Source organism: Oncorhynchus clarkii, unplaced genomic scaffold, assembly GCF_045791955.1.
Source record: "Oncorhynchus clarkii lewisi isolate Uvic-CL-2024 unplaced genomic scaffold, UVic_Ocla_1.0 unplaced_contig_12782_pilon_pilon, whole genome shotgun sequence".
In the NCBI taxonomy this organism is placed as follows: Eukaryota; Metazoa; Chordata; class Actinopteri; order Salmoniformes; family Salmonidae; genus Oncorhynchus; species Oncorhynchus clarkii.
In genome coordinates, this window is record NW_027259409.1 from 1 (window position 1) to 17,287 (window position 17,287).

At 42.6% G+C, this 17,287-nt stretch overlaps 2 protein-coding genes across 2 annotated transcripts; both read right to left on the reverse strand.

The window, feature by feature from the left end:
- Nucleotides 1-7: 7 nt before the first annotated feature.
- On the reverse strand, nt 8-9,549 carry LOC139400135 (uncharacterized; the record flags this gene model as incomplete). The annotated part of the gene is made up of 4 exons (XM_071145161.1): nt 7,186-9,549; nt 6,261-6,280; nt 3,637-6,051; nt 8-2,292 (listed from the first exon to the last, which is right to left on the reverse strand). Coding segments are annotated over exons 1-4 (7,084 nt in total), but the record flags the coding sequence as incomplete, so codon positions are not given.
- A 3,921-nt stretch (nt 9,550-13,470) lies between these two features.
- On the reverse strand, nt 13,471-17,287 carry LOC139400133 (protocadherin gamma-A11-like). The gene is made up of 2 exons (XM_071145159.1): nt 14,888-17,287; nt 13,471-13,479 (listed from the first exon to the last, which is right to left on the reverse strand). The coding sequence occupies exons 1-2, from the start codon at nt 17,285-17,287 to the stop codon at nt 13,471-13,473; spliced, it is 2,409 nt and encodes an 802-aa protein (XP_071001260.1).

Consider the following 17,287-nt stretch of genomic DNA (forward strand, 5'->3'; position numbering starts at 1 on the left):
AAGTCACTGGTGTGCGAACCCGTTGTCAGGTATGCATCATAATTGTAATTGCTTTGGAGAGTTCCAGTGCCATCCACCTCTGCATAGTTGGGAGGGAGATACGCACTTGGGATGGCGACCGCTCCGTCAAACAACAGTCTGGGCTTTCTCCTGCGGCAAAACCTCACGGACAGGAGGACAATGATGAAGGTGAGGAAAAAGGTGGAGACGGACACCAGCGCGATGATCAGATAAGAGGTGAGTTTGGAATTGCTCTCATCATAAGATACATCTTTCAGTTCTGTCACTTCAGCCAAGTTATCAGAAATCACTAAATACATGGTACAGGTGGCAGAGAGAGAGGGCTGTCCGTTATCTTTCACTGACACAATGAGGTTCTGTTTCATGCTGTCAGATTCAGAAATGTCCCGCTGTGTCCTGATCTCTCCACTGTGGAGACCAATAGTGAAAAGTCCCGGATCAGTGGATTTGACTATATGATAGGACAGCCAGGCGTTCTGGCCGGAGTCCGCGTCCACCGCAATCACCTTGGAAACCAGAGAGCCCCGGTGCGCAGCTTTGGGGACCAGCTCGGTCATGAAGGATTTCCCCTCCGGGGCGGGGTACAGTATCTGAGGAGAGTTGTCATTCACATCCGTTATAAACACACTGACCGTGACGTTGCTGTTGAGTGGAGGAGAACCATTGTCTCTGGCCACCAAGTGGACTTTAAAACTCCTGAACTGCTCATAATCAAACGACCTCACAGCGTGGATCACCCCCGTGTCTCCGTTAACGGATAAAAACGAGGACACAGGAACACCGTTCACCTCAGCGGGAAAGAGAGAATAAATCACTGTTCCGTTCTGTCTCCAGTCTGGGTCCCGTGCAGTAACAGAACACACGGAGGAACCGGGTTTGTTATTTTCAGTCACGTGGGCTTTATAGGACTGTTCCTCAAACACAGGTGGGTTGTCGTTGACGTCAGCTACAGATAACTGAACACTTTTAGAGGAGGACAGAGGTGGAGAGCCCTCGTCGGTCGCAGTGATTGTAATGTTGTAATCAGACACTAGTTCCCGGTCCAGTTCGCCCGTGGTCACCAGAGAATAGTAGTTTTTGATGGATGGCACCAGCTTAAAGGGAAGGTTTTGCTGAATGGAGCAGCGGACCTGTCGGTTATTCTCAGAGTCTCTATCCTGCACGTTAATGATGCCCACCTCTGTACCAGGTGACGCGTTCTCAGGTATGGGGTTAGTCAGAGATTGTAGATAAATCACAGGGGCGTTGTCATTAAGATCAGTTATTTCTACTATCAATGTTGCATATGACGCCAACCCTAAGCCATCCTTCACACTGATTTGCATTTCATATAAGGATTCTTCTTCATAATCTAGTGACCCAACAACTGTAATTTCTCCTGTTTTATAGTTTATAGAAAACACATGACTTTTTTCATCTGAAACATGATCAAAGCCATATGTTATTTCGCCATTGGGTCCCTCATCTGCATCCGTAGCACTCACTGTAACCACTACAGTATCTAAAGGAGAGTTTTCAGGCAGACTGGCTTTATAGACGGCCTGGCTAAACACTGGGGCGTTATCGTTAGCATCCAGTACAGTGACGTGTATGAGTACAGTACCTGATTTCTGCGGAGAGCCTCCATCAGATGCAACTAGTATTAGATTTATCTCTTGCTCCTTTTCACGATCTAGCTCCTTGTCTAACACTAATTCACCGTACTTGCGTCCCCCATTTTTTGTATTAACATTCAAAATGAAGTGATCATTTATTTCTAGAGTATAGCCTTGAACCGTATTCTGTCCTATATCAGCATCATGGGCCTCGTCTAGAGAAAAACGAGCACCTTTGGCTGCAGATTCTCTTATTTCCATTTTGATAATCTCTTCCTTAAATTGCGGTGCGTTATCATTTATATCTTGAACATGAAGACTAATACGGTGCAGCTCAAAAGGATTCTCCAACACAAGTTCCTGGCTTAAAACACACGAAGCCTTCTTGCCACAAAGCCCCTCTCTGTCAATTCTCTCCGCAACAATCAGATCTCCGGTACTCAGATTAATGTCACAGTAATGTTTACGGTTCCCTTCGGTGTCAATACGGGCCTTACGAGCGGACAGTCCTCTCGCCCCCAGCCCGAGATCCTTGGCTATATTTCCAATCACAGATCCGCGTTTCATCTCCTCCGGAAAATAATACCCCAGGTCTGCATTGGCGGAGTGCAGCGGCAGAAAAAAGAAAACAAAGACGCATATCAGGCCTGTAATCGAGATTCCTTTGTGACTCATCCTGGGATTAAAAAGGTCAAAATAACATATAGTCTAAATACTGCAGTGTAAACAAATAATATTCCACAAAAAGATACCGTTTGATCAAAATGATATCCTCAAAATGTGCATGCTGTATATGTCCGTGTCCACTCTTTCCGCAGCTAAATGGTACACGAACACCCGATCCTTATAACAACACCAGTAGGTGGAGAACAGTATCTATAAAAACGTAGCTGTTGAACAGCGACAGAGTGAGTACCCTTCAGATATTATACATATTACCTGACGTTCTTTTAAATGTTCCACTAAAAGACGTTCTAGGCCTATAAATAACCTAGGCTGAATTGATTTATAAACTAATCAACTAAATAACCAAAAAGAAGACCAAAAAACGACATTATAAAAATCACAAAAACATTCATTATTGCCAATCATCCTGTGTTGATATGAGTTAAGATCAGGTGGATTAAAGACATTATACAATAGAACACATGCGAGAGGGGGTGCAGTAGGCTACAATTCAAATATCAAATGTATGCAATTGATGGTGCTGGTCATTCAGCCACAACAACTCATCAGTGCTATAAACAAAAACAGAGTATGGCAAGGAATGAAAGTTATGACAGTCAACAACCATTATTAGTAAACCCTACTGGCAGGGAAGGGAATTGCGTGCATTTTCAGCTGCATGGACAGCAACAAGGCGAGGCGCTGCCAGTCAGACACTTAACACCACTTTTTTTTAAATGTATTTTTACTTAACTAGTCATGTCAGTTAGGAACAAATTCTTATTTTCAATGACGCCCTACCCCTAACCTGAGCGACGCTGGGCCAATTGTGCGCTGCCCTATGGGACTCCCAATCACGGCCGGTTGTGATTCAGCCTGGAATCAAACCAGGGTCTGTAGTGACGCCAGTAGCACTGAGATGCAGTACCTTAGAACGCTGCACCACTCGGAAGATGCAGTCTCTCATCACTGACTGTAAATAGCTCTCCATATTAGGAAAGTATTTATCTCATTCCCAAAACAAGCTAAATATCCCCTCACTCCAACAGAGCCAAATATCAACCCATTCCCTTAAACTCAAAACTGTGCAGAGTATATGTGAAAAATCCAATCACAAACAGTAGGCTACATATCCCACATCACAAACCACACCACATAATGTTAACATCCGTGTATTTCTCAGCTTAATTTAGGGGGGATTAAATAGACAAGCTGCATTACACATTCCTGTGTACCCATGGGGAGAATGATTTTCTCTAGGGTATTTTAAAAAGAAAATCCTCTTTGCTGTAATTGGATGAAAATATACCATATTCCACAACATATCAAACCAAAAGTAGATTATTTTATTTACAGTAACGGGCCTACCTCTGGGAAACCATCAGAGCCATCTAGTTCTTCGGCAAAGTCTGTTGGAGTTTTTCTCAGAGTCTGGTCCGCGGGCAGTGTGTTGTCACTGTAAGATGTGACGAACTTGAAGTCACTTGTGTGCGAACCAGTCGTCATGTATGCATCATAATTGTAAGTGCTGTGGAGAGTTCCCACTCCATCCCCCTCTGCGTAGTTGGGAGGGAGATACGCGCTGGGGATGGTGACCGCTCCGTCAAACAACAGTCTGGGTTTTCTCCTGCGGCAAAACCTCACGGACATGAGGACAATAATGAAGGTGAGGAAAAAGGTGGAGACGGACACCAGCGCGATGATCAGATAAGAGGTGAGTTTGGAATTGCTCTCATCATAAGAGACATCTTTCAGTTCTGGCACTTCAGCCAAGTTATCCGAAATCACCAGATACATTGTACAGGTGGCAGAGAGAGAGGGCTGTCCGTTATCTTTCACCGACACAATGAGGTTCTGTTTCATGCTGTGAGATTCAGAAATGTCCCGCTGTGTCCTGATCTCTCCGCTGTGGAGTCCAATAGTGAAAAGTCCCGGATCAGTGGATTTGACTATATGATAGGACAGCCAGGCGTTCTGGCCGGAGTCTGCGTCCACAGCTATCACCTTGGAAACCAGAGAGCCCCCGTGCGCAGCTTTGGGGACCAGCTCCGTCATGAAGGATTTCCCCTCTGAGGCGGGGTATAGTATCTGAGGAGAGTTGTCATTCAGATCTGTTATGAACACACTGACCGTGACGTTGCTGCTGAGCGGAGGAGAACCGTTGTCTCTGGCCACCACGTGGACTTTAAAAATCCTGAACTGCTCATAATCAAACGACCTCACAGCGTGGATCACCCCCGTTTCTCCATTAACGGATAAAAACGAGGACACTTGGACACCGTTCACCTCAGCGGGAAAGAGAGAATAAATCACTGTTCCGTTCTGTCTCCAGTCTGGGTCCCGTGCAGTAACAGAACACACGGAGGAACCGGGTTTGTTATTTTCAGTCACGTGGGCTTTATAGGACTGTTCCTCAAACACAGGTGGGTTGTCGTTGACGTCAGCTACAGATAACTGAACACTTTTAGAGGAGGACAGAGGTGGAGAGCCCTCGTCGGTGGCAGTGATTGTAATGTTGTAATCAGACACTAGTTCCCGGTCCAGTTCGCCCGTGGTCACCAGAGAATAGTAGTTTTTGATGGATGGCACCAGCTTAAAGGGAACGTTTTGCTGAATGGAGCAGCGGACCTGTCGGTTATTCTCAGAGTCTCTATCCTGCACGTTAATGATTCCCACCTCTGTACCAGGTGATGCGTTCTCGGGTATGGGGTTAGTCAGAGATTGTAGATAAATCACAGGAGCGTTGTCATTAACATCAGTGATGTCTATTATGACTTTAGTGTCTGAGGAAAGTCCATAACCATCTTTTCCTTCTATGAACATTTCATATTTGGATTCATCTTCGTAATCTAACGCTCCTACTACTGTCATTTCTCCTGTTACGTGATTCAATGTAAACACTTTCCTTGTCTTATCAGACATTCGACTAAATTCATACGTCACTTCTCCATTCTTTCCTTCATCTGCATCAGTACTGCTGACAGTAAGAACTAGTGTCCCTAAAGGAGAGTTTTCAGGCAGACTGGCTTTATAGACGGCCTGGTTAAACACTGGGGCATTATCGTTAGCATCCAGTACAGTGACGTGTATGACTACAGTACCTGATCTCTGTGGAGTGCCCCCATCTACAGCTGTAAGCAATAATTTCAACTCTTGTTGTTGTTCACGATCTAACTCTTTATCTAAAACCAACTCTCCGTATTTACTACCGGCAGCAGTCGTTTGAACACTTAAAGCAAAATTATCATTTCTCTGCAGAGTGTAGCTTTGAACAGCATTCTGTCCTATATCCGCGTCGTGAGCTGCGTTCACACGAAAGCGAGCGCCTTTGAATGCGGATTCCGCTATTTCCAGTTTGATTGTATCCTTTGGAAAGAATGGTGTATTGTCGTTGATATCTTGGATTTGAAGTGATATACGATGCAACTCCAGAGGACTCTCTAAGACCAACTCAAACCTAAGAATACAGGACATCTTTTCTCCACATAGCTCCTCTCTGTCAACCCTTTCGGCAACAATAAAATCCCCGGTACTCAGATTAATGTCACAATAACGTTTTCGGTTCCCTTCGGTATCAACTCGGGCATTACGAGCGGGCAGTCTGCTCGCCTCCAGCCCGAGATCATTTGCTATATTTCCAATAACAGATCCGCGTTTCATCTCCTCCGGAAAAGAATAGCTCACGTCTCCATAGGCGGAGTGCAGCGGAAGAAGAAAGACAGCAACGCCGCAGACTAGACCTGTCACCGATAGTCCTTTGTGACCCATCCTGAGATTAAAAACGCAGATACACCATATAGCCAAGATAGTACACTGTAAACAAATAGTATTCCACGAAAAGATTCAGTGTAATCAAAATGATATCCTCAAAATGTGCACGCTATCTGACCGTGTCCAGTCTTTTCCGCAGTTTAATGGCACCCGAACACCCGAGCCTTGTAACAACAGCAGTGGGTGGAGAACTGGATCTATCCAAACACAGCTGGTGAACAGCGACACTGTGAGTACTCAACAGAAATGACACATGTTCACACATAATTCTAAATCCACATTTTAGGAGAATTCGTCATATGAAGTTATAGAAGTAGGATGATTGATTGACTACTATTTGAAATCATTTTCACCCTATTGGAAAACACAGGAAACGACAGTAGCTCACATAAACCCCACGCACCATAAATGATGACATGAAAACCATCCTCATACTACATGAGTTAATACATTACAAAGGGAACCAATTTGCGTGAAAATATCGGCCTACATTGCAAATGTCCGATTTTAGTGTTGGTCTATGAGTCAGCACACTCATCAATGCAATACACAAAAACAGAAAGTATGGTAATCAATGCAAGTGATGACAGTCTAAAAGTGATGAATACCTCTGCCTACTGCCTTCAAATTGGAATTTAGAAATTTCAGCACCATGGATAGTGACCTCGCGACGATTCCCGATGCACTTCAAATACTCTCACACTGCTTCTCTGACAACCAAATAGCTCTCCGTAGACAGTATTTCTCTTGTAAATTAAAAACCAATGCCAAATAGGCTTTCATTCCTACAGTGATAAATTCATGACATCGAACCATTGTCTGTAATCTCAAAACTGTGCAGCCAGCGTGAATGTGAACATTCACATCAATCAATCACAAACAGTAAATAGCCCATCACAAATAAAACCCTATCATTATACAATCTCTGGACTTCTCACAAAACTGTCAGGGGATTCAAATAATCATCCAAAACCTTACATCCGAACTGGAGACCTACTCCCGTGGACCCTTGGGAATAGGACATTTCTCCAGGGAAAATATAACATTAGTTTTAGCTGTATAAAAATATATCTAGTCCCTATTCCATAATGTATCCAAATCTAGGTTATTTTTATTAACAGTAAAGCCATACCTCTGGGGACCCTTCAGAATCGTCAAGATCTTCAGCAAAGTCATTTGGAGTTTTTCTCAGAGTCTGGACTGCAGGCAGCGTGTTGTCACTGTAAGATGTGAGGAACTTGAAGTCACTTGTTCGCGAACCCGTCGTCAGGTATGCATCATAATTGTAAGTACTTCGGAGAGTTCCTGCCACATCCACCTCTGCATAGTTGGGAGGGAGATACGCGCTGGGGATGGCGACCGCTCCGTCAAACAACAGTCTGGGCTTTCTCCTGCGGCAAAACCTCACGGCCAGGATGACAATAATGAAGGTGAGGAAAAAGGTGGAGACAGACACCAGCGCGATGATCAGATAAGAGGTGAGTTTGGAATTGCTCTCATCATAAGAGATGTCTTTCAGTTCGGGCACTTCAGCCATGTTTTTAGAAATCACTAAATACATGGTGCAGGTGGCAGAGAGAGAGGGATGTCCGTTATCTTTCACTGACACAATGAGGTTCTGTTTCATGGTGTGAGATTCAGAAATGTCCCGCTGTGTCCTGATCTCTCCGCTGTGGAGACCAATAGTGAAAAGTCCCGGATCAGTGGATTTGACTATATGATAGGACAGCCAGGCGTTCTGGCCAGAGTCCGCGTCCATCGCTATCACCTTGGAAACCAGGGAGCCTCCGTGCGCAGCTTTGGGTACAAGCTCGGTCATGAAGGATTTCCCCTCCGGGGCGGGGTACAGTATCTGAGGATAGTTGTCATTCACATCTGTTATGAACACACTGACAGTGACGTTGCTGCTGAGCGGAGGAGAACCGTTGTCTCTGGCCACCACGTGGACTTTAAAACTCCTGAACTGCTCATAATCAAACGACCTCACAGCGTGGATCACCCCCGTGTCTCCGTTAACGGATAAAAACGAGGACACAGGGACACCGTTCACCTCATCAGGTAAGAGAGAATAAATCACTGTTCCGTTCTGTCTCCAGTCTGGGTCCCGTGCAGTAACAGAACACACGGAGGAACCGGGTTTGTTATTTTCAGTCACTTGGGCTTTATAGGACTGTTCCTCAAACACAGGTGGGTTGTCGTTGACGTCAGCTAAAGATAACTGAACACTTTTAGAGGAGGACAGAGGTGGAGAGCCCTCGTCGGTGGCAGTGATTGTAATATTGTAATCAGACACTAGTTCACGGTCCAGTTCGCCCGTGGTCACCAGAGAATAGTAGTTTTTGATGGATGGCACCAGCTTAAAGGGAACGTTTTGCTGAATGGAGAAGCGGACCTGTCGGTTATTCTCAGAGTCTCTATCCTGCACGTTAATGATGCCCACCTCTGTACCAGGTGACGCGTTCTCAGGTATGGGGTTAATCAGAGATTGTAGATATATCACAGGAGCGTTGTCATTAATATCTGTGATGTCTATTATGACTTTAGAATATGATGCTAACCCTAAACCATCCTTAGCTTGAATGCGCAATTCAAATGAAGACACCTCTTCATAGTCAATAGATCCAATAACTCTGATTTCACCCATTTTCGAATTGATGAAAAACATGTTCTTATCCTCCTCTGAAATATGGCCGAAGTCATAGGTAACTTCCCCATTCACTCCGTCATCTGCATCTGTAGCACTCACTGTAACCACTACAGTATCTAACGGAGAGTTTTCAGGCAGACTGGCTTTATAGACGGCCTGGTTAAACACTGGGGCGTTATCGTTAGCATCCAGTACAGTGACGTGTATGACTACGGTACCGGATCTTTGTGGTGTGCCTCCGTCAGATGCAGATAGCAATACTGTTAAATCCCGTTCCTGCTCACGATCAAGCTCTTTGTCCAGGACTAGTTCAATGACATTTGTATCAACACTCAAAATGAAATGACCATTACTTTGTAACGTATAGCTTTGGACTGCATTCTGTGCTACATCTGCATCGTGGGCCTCTTCTAATAAGAAACGGGCTCCTTTAAAAGCTGATTCTCTTATCTCTAGTTTTATCAATTCATCTTTAAATTGCGGGGAGTTGTCATTTATATCTTGAACATGAAGACTGATACGGTGAAGCTCCAAAGGATTCTCCAACACAAGTTCCTGTTTTAAAACGCACGACGCCTTTTTGCCACAAAGCCCCTCTCTGTCAATCCTCTCCGCAACAATCAAATCTCCGCCATTCATGTTAATGTCACAATACCGCTTGCGATTTCCTTCAGTATCAATTCGGGCCTTACGAGGGGACAGTCTGCTCGCCGCCAGCCCGAGATCCTTGGCTATATTTCCAATAACAGATCCTCGTTTCATCTCCTCCGGAAAAGAATAGCTCACGTCTCCATAGGCGGAGTGCAGCGGTAGAAGAAAGAAAGAAAAGCAGAAGACCAGGGCTGACATTGAGAATCCTTTGTTCAGCATCCTTAGACTTCCAACGACATCCATATATATAGTTAAACAGATCGATGTAAGGAGAAAGTATTCCACAAAAAGATCAACATTCACTAGATTATCAAAATCAAAATGTGTGCGCAGTCTGACCGTTTACCCCTATTATTTTACGTAGTGAAAAGAAACCAGAGCTTTGTTAATGACAACAGCAATGGGTGGAGAGCTGTGTCTATTCTACCTCCGCTGGTGAACAGCGACACTATGAGGACCCTTCAGAAATTCCCCATATTTACCCGTACACATTGGCATTGGTCTAAATAGGCCTACATTTCAATAAAAGCAGTAAGTTAACTGTATTTTCCTCATCAAACATTGAAAACATGATGTGTGTCCCCAGCATATGGGAAGAAAGAAAAAAGGGAAGAAAAAAAGGTAATAGGCTAGCTCTGCTGTTAAACTAGAATAAAACACGCTAAAGGAAAGTAATAGGCTAGCTCTGCTGTTAAACTAGAATAAAACACGCTAAAGGAAAGTAATAGGCTAGCTCTGCTGTTAAACTAGAATAAAACACGCTAAATGAAGGAAAGTAATAGGCTAGCTCTGCTGTTAAACTAGAATAAAACACGCTAAAGGAAGGAAAGTAATAGGCTAGCTCTGCTGTTAAACTAGAATAAAACACGCTAAAGGAAGGAAAGTAATAGGCTAGCTCTGCTGTTAAACTAGAATAAAACACGCTAAAGGAAAGTAATAGGCTAGCCCTGCTGTCAAACTAGAATAAAACACGCTAAAGGAAAGTAATAGGCTAGCCCTGCTGTCAAACTAGAATAAAACACGCTAAAGGAAAGTAATAGGCTAGCCCTGCTGTCAAACTAGAATAAAACACACTAAAGGAAGGAATGTAATAGGCTAGCTCTGCTGCCAAACTAGAATAAAACATGCGAAAGGAAAGTAATAGGTTAGCCCTGCTGTAAAACTAGAATAAAACACGCTAAAGGAAGGAAAGTAATAGGCTAGCTCTGCTGTCAAACTAGAATAAAACACGCTAAAGGAAAGTAATAGGCTAGCCCTGCAGTCAAACTAGAATAAAACACGTTAAAGGTAGGAAAGTAATAGGCTAGCTCTGCTTTCAAACTAGAATAAAACACGCTAAAGGAAGGAAAGTAATAGGCTAGCTCTGCTGTCAAACTAGAATAAAACACTCTAAAGGAAGTAAACTAATAGGCTAGCTCTGCTGTCAAACTAGAATAAAACACGCTAAAGGAAGGAAAGTAATAGGCTAGCTCTGCTGTCAAACTAGAATAAAACACGCTAAAGGAAAGTAATAGGCTAGCTCTGCTGTTAAACTAGAATAAAACACGCTAAAGGAAGGGATGTAATAGGCTAGCCCTGCTGTCAAACTAGAATAAAACACGCTAAAGGAAGGAAAGTAATAGGTTAGCCCTGCTGTTAAACTAGTTGTTCCCAAACCATTCCCAAACCAAATTTAGTCAATCACAAATCAAACAAAATAATATAATTTGCGAATACTGCCTTGAAATTAATATGTTTGATTTCAAAGCATGACATAAAACACATTAATCATATGTGGAGCTAAAATGCATTGGAAAATATGATCACGGGACAGATGAAATTCTAAATATACTAGTCCTGTGGAAATAGTGCTTTCACCATGTATCACAAAAACACTTTAGATATTGTCAAATCTGTTAAATGTGAAACACCTGCTAGACAGCCTCTAGAGTTATAAGGCTACTAACACAGTTTAAGCCTACTTCTGGGGACCTCAGAGAATTGTGCCCCATCTTGGGATTAAAAGGGTCGAACAAAAGATGCAATTTGATGTAAATCATTGACACAAAATGTGCATGCAGTTAGATGATTGTCTACAGCTAAATGGCACCCAAAAGCAGTGGGTGGAGAACTGGATCTATTCAAACACAGCTGGTGAACAGCGAGACAGTGAGTACACATGCACACGGACATAATTAAATAGGCATAATCAACAGAAATGGGATTTTCTGCATGTTCAGCACCATGGACAGCAACACGTTGAAGCCTCAAGTTGCTCTTCAGTCACCCAAACCACTTATACAAAGACAGTATCAATCTTTTTTAATAACCTCTTCCCATGGAGCAAAAAAATAGAAATCTAGTAAACAGAGCAAAACTCTTTTATCATCCCATTTCCTGAAACCTCAAAATGGTGCTGCGTGTACGTGATAAAGATGAGCAAAAAATATTGTATAAAATAAATCATTCAAATACTGACTTATAATATTGTACACAAATAAAAGGGAAATTCTATAATGTCATACTAATACAATTGCTCAGAGAAAAACATTTTGTATAACAAGTAATACAAAAATCTCAAAACATTAGTTGTAATAAATAATTGTCAGCCCTGTTTTCAATACTTTTTGCAGCCTCCCCTTGCAGTGACAACGGTATCTTAGCCTTTTCTATAAAATAAAAAATATGAGATTTGAGAACACATTGGGAGGAATCTTAGACCATTCCTCTCTACAGAATATTTCAAGATCCTCGATATCCTTAGATCTGCTCTTATAGTACTTTCCTCTTCAATTCAAACCACAGGTTTTCAATGGGGTTCAAGTCCGAAGACTGAGATGACCATTGCAAAATGTTGACTTTATGGTCAATGAACCATTTCTTTGTGGATTTTGATGTGTGCTTAGGGTCGTTGTCTTGCTGGAAGATCCACCTGCGGTCGAGTTTCAGCTTCCTAGCAGAGGCAACCAGGTTTTTGGCTAAAATGTCCTGGTATTTGCTACCTTATAGTAGGTATGAGTTTTTTTCTGCATTGCATCCTTCTTTCGAGCCAAACTGGTGTGCGTGGCCAAAGAGCTCTATTTTGCGTCTCTTCTGACCATAGCATCTGGTGCCAATCCAAGTGCCAATGCCGTTTAGGAAACTCCACGCTTTTACATTTGTTTATTGCCCTCAATAAGGGCTTTCTATGGAAACCCTTCCAAATAGCCCATTGGCATAGAAGTGGCATCTAATTGTAGATTTGGAGACTTGGTGACCCCAAGATGTGACTTTTCTTTTCCCCCCGAACCATCTTCCTCACTGTGCGTGGGGACAAGATACACTTGCATCCTCTTCCATGTAAGTTAGGCAAATTATTGCCCTAATATGGATAAGTGGTATATTTGGTTTTCCAGTAGTGTTTTTTTTAGACCTAATTACTGATATATGAAAGTCAACAACGATTTGTCTCTCTCTTCATTTGTGAGTTTGTTGCCTTTCCCCCTGGTGATGGACGACAAAGGACTTGACATGTGTGTTAACTCATTTTTATACCCAAGGGAAACAGGAAGCCATGGAAAGCCACAATACAGTTTATGAAGATGAGATCAACTTTTTTTTAAGTAGAATGTTAATGCAGATTTAAATTTAGTTTGATTTATTCACGAGAATCATGGCGCTGGCAAAAATATTGACACCAATCTTTTTGAGATTTTATTTTTTACTTGTTACACACAATCTTTTTCGCATTTATGGGAGTATAAATTAATATAATTTTGCACACAATAGCTCTGTATTTGTATGATTTATTTCATGCAGTCTTCGTTGCTCATCTTCATCAAGGCTGTCAATAATTTTGGAGGTGACTGTAATCACTGTAGGAGCAAACTCACTCCTGAGTGGCGCAGCGGTCTAAGGCACTGCATCTCAGTAATAAAGGTGTCACTACAGACCCTGGTTTGTTTCCAGGCTGCATCACAACTGGCCGTGATTGGGAGTCACATAGGGCGGCGCACAATTGGCCCAGCGTCGTCCAGGTTAGGGTTTGGCCGGGGTTGGCCGTCATAGTGAATAAGAATTTGTTCTTAACTGACTTGCCTAGTTAAATAAATAAACTAACACCATCACAACTCCGATTATATATCAACACCTCAATATTTCTCACTTCAACTGAGTGCGTCAAAAATATCATTTAACAGGAGACTTTACAAATGACATCAAACCTGGAGCCTATCAACCTGCCTATACACTGTCAAACTTTTCCCTGTAAATGTACAGAATGATATTATCAGCAGAGTTGCCAGGCAAATACTGTCATTGTAAATGTTTTACAGTAAATATTTTAATACTGGGATTAATTAATTAAATTCATTGAGGGTTTTGTATTTTACAGTATTTTAGTGTAATTCCTTGGGATTGGTGCAGCAGGTTGGCTGCTAGGTAATGCGTTTCCATATTACAGCATATCAAACAAATATATATGAATAATTGGTGTTTAAAATCACTTGCACTTAACAAAGACTTCCAAATGTTCAGTGACTACAGGGAAAAACAGACAAAGAACAAAACAAATACTCAACCATTAAAGGTTAGATGCTTGCTGCCACTCCAATCTGTCCCCTACACATATTGAATATGTGCCTCAAAATATGTTAATGAGCAAGACACAACCATACCCACTAGAGGTCAAAAGGTTTTTGGCAAGCAAAAATATGATAGGGTAATATATTCATATATTCTGTGGGGTGGAAATATAGTACAATGTTAACTTATTTACAGTAATGTACTGTTAAACCAACGTTTTATTGGAATTGAGGGATCATCTACCATTTACCAGTTACGCCTAATATCACCCAGAGGGCATCATATTTATGGCTATATACTGGAAACAGGTAATACAGTAAATTGCTGTTATTTTTATTGTATAATACTGTAAAAACAACAATGTATGTAACCAAAGAAAAGCATAATTACAACACTAATTCAAAACCTACAGTATATTGCGTGCTGGTTTGTGGGGGATAGGTGTTGGGAGAGAGAGAGACAAAGAGAGAAAGAGAAGGAGATGGAGTTAACATTGGGATTGGGTACAATCTTAGATCTATGATCAGGGGCAAATCTATTCAGGGTAAGGAATTAATAGTCTGAACCTCATGTGTCTTACATGAGGTTGGTGCCTGAAACTGAACATTCTAATCTACAGTAGGCATAAACTATTACTGTAAAGAGAACATGGAGTATAATACAAGAGACTTCCAATTACAATGAATAAAAAGCATTTTTCAGCATTTTACCCATAATGGAGTGAAATCTATAGAATGTAAGCTATTGTGTAAAACACATTTAACAACCATCTGTCTCTTTCTGTTGCAAATACAGACTGACAATGTAGACAAACATTGGAAAAGGAATGTATTGCTGTGAAAAGTTTGATTTTCTATAGGACAAAGGATTTTGCTCTAATTGGCGCTTTAATTGTTTTGCTAAGCATGACACCTGAACATGTATGGAAAAGTATAGCCTCGATTTAATAAAACAAAAAACCAATAGTATATTTTTGTTTACAATAAAGTCCTACCTCTGGTGACCCTTCGGAGTCGTCAAGATCTTCAGTAAAGTCATTTGGAGTTTTTCTCAGAGTCTGGTCTGCAGGCAGCGTGTTGTCACTGTAAGATGTGAGGAACTTGAAGTCACTTGTTCGCGAACCCGTCGTCAGGTATGCATCATAATTGTAAGTGCTGCGGAGAGTTCCTGCGCCATCCACCTCTGTGTAGTTGGTAGGGAGATACGCGCTGGGGATGGCGACCGCTCCATCAAACAACAGTCTGGGCTTTCTCCTGCGGCAAAACCTCACGGACAGGATGACAATGATGAATGTGAGGAAAAAGGTGGAGACGGACACCAGCGCGATGATCAGATAAGAGGTGAGTTTGGAATTGCTCTCATCATAAGATACATCTTTCAGTTCTGGCACTTCAGCCAAGTTATCAGAAATCACTAAATAGATGGTACAGGTGGCAGAGAGAGAGGGCTGTCCGTTATCTTTCACTGACACAATGAGGTTCTGTTTCATGCTGTCAGATTCAGAAATGTCCCGCTGTGTCCTGATCTCTCCATTGTGGAGACCAATAGTGAAAAGTCCCGGTTCAGTGGATTTGACAATATGATAGGACAGCCAGGCGTTCTGGCCAGAGTCCGCGTCCACCGCAATCACCTTGGAAACCAGAGAGCCCCCATGCGCAGCTTTGGGGACCAGCTCCGTCATGAAGGATTTACCCTCCGGGGCGGGGTATAGTATCTGAGGAGAGTTGTCATTCACATCCGTTATGAACACACTGACCGTGACGTTGCTGCTGAGGGGAGGAGAACCGTTGTCTCTGGCCACCACGTGGACTTTAAAACTCCTGAACTGCTCGTAATCAAACGACCTCACAGCGTGGATCACCCCCGTTTCTCCGTTAACGGATAAAAGCGAGGACACAGGAACACCGTTCACCTCACCAGGTAAGAGAGAATAAATCACTGTTCCGTTCTGTCTCCAGTCTGGGTCCCGTGCAGTAACAGAACACACGGAGGAACCGGGTTTGTTATTTTCAGTCACGTGGGCTTTATAGGACTGTTCCTCAAACACAGGTGGGTTGTCGTTGACGTCAGCTACAGATAACTGAACACTTTTAGAGGAGGATAGAGGTGGAGAGCCCTCGTCGGTGGCAGTGATTGTAATGTTGTAATCAGACACTAGTTCACGGTCCAGTTCGCCCGTGGTCACCAGAGAATAGTAGTTTTTGATGGATGGCACCAGTTTAAAGGGAAGGTTTTGCTGAATGGAGCAGCGGACTTGTCGGTTATTCTCAGAGTCTCTATCCTGCACGTTAATGATGCCCACCTCTGTACCAGGTGACGCGTTCTCGGGTATGGGGTTTGTCAGAGATTGTAGATAAATCACAGGGGCGTTGTCATTAATATCAGTGATTTCTATTATCAACGTAGAGTAGGATGCTAATCCTAAACCGTCCTTTGCGCTGATCTGCATTTCATATGATGACTCCTTTTCATAATCTATTGGACCAACAACTGTAATTTTTCCAGTCTCATGATCAAGAGAAAATACATTGCTATTTTCATCTGAAACGTCATCAAATTCATAAGTAACTTCACCATTCAATCCCTCATCTGCATCCGTAGCACTCACTGTAACCACTACAGTATTTAAAGGAGAGTTTTCAGGCAGACTGGCTTTATAGACGGCCTGGCTAAACACTGGGGCGTTATCGTTAGCATCCAGTACATTGACGTGTATGACTACAGTACCTGATTTCTGCGGAGAGCCTCCGTCCATCGCTGTAAGCAATAACTTGATTTCATGGTGCCCCTCGCGGTCTAGCTCTTTGTCTAACACTAACTCGCTGTATTTGCGTCCACCACTTTTGGTTTTGACATTCAAAATAAAATGTTCATTTCTTTGTAGTGTATAGCTCTGAACCGTATTCTGTCCTATATCAGCATCATGGGCCTCATCTAGAGAAAAACGAACACCTTTGACTGCTGATTCACTAATTTCCATGTTGAAAATATCCTTTTTAAACTGTGGGGAATTATCATTTATATCTTGGACATGAAGACTAATACGGTGAAGCTCCAACGGATCTTCAAGCACAAGTTCCTGTTTTAATACGCACGAAGCCTTCTTGCTACAAAGCCCATCTCTGTCAATCCTTTCAGCTATAGTAAAATCTCCCGTATTCAGATTAATGTCACAATACCGTTCGTGTTTCCCTTCGGTATCAATACGGGCCTTACGAGCGGACAGTCTGCTCGTCTCCAGCCCGAGATCATTGGCTATATTTCCAATAACAGATCCGCGTTTCATCTCCTCCGGAAAAGAATAGCTCACGTCTCCATAGGCGGAGTGCAGCGGTAGAAGAAAGAAAGCAACGCTGCAGACCAGACCTGTCACCGAGATTCCTTTGTGACCCAT

Bases quoted from the DNA above. Each gene is read 5' to 3' on its own strand.
- LOC139400133 (XM_071145159.1), bottom strand. From the start codon at position 17,287: ATGGGTCACAAAGGAATCTCGGTGACAGGTCTGGTCTGCAGCGTTGCT.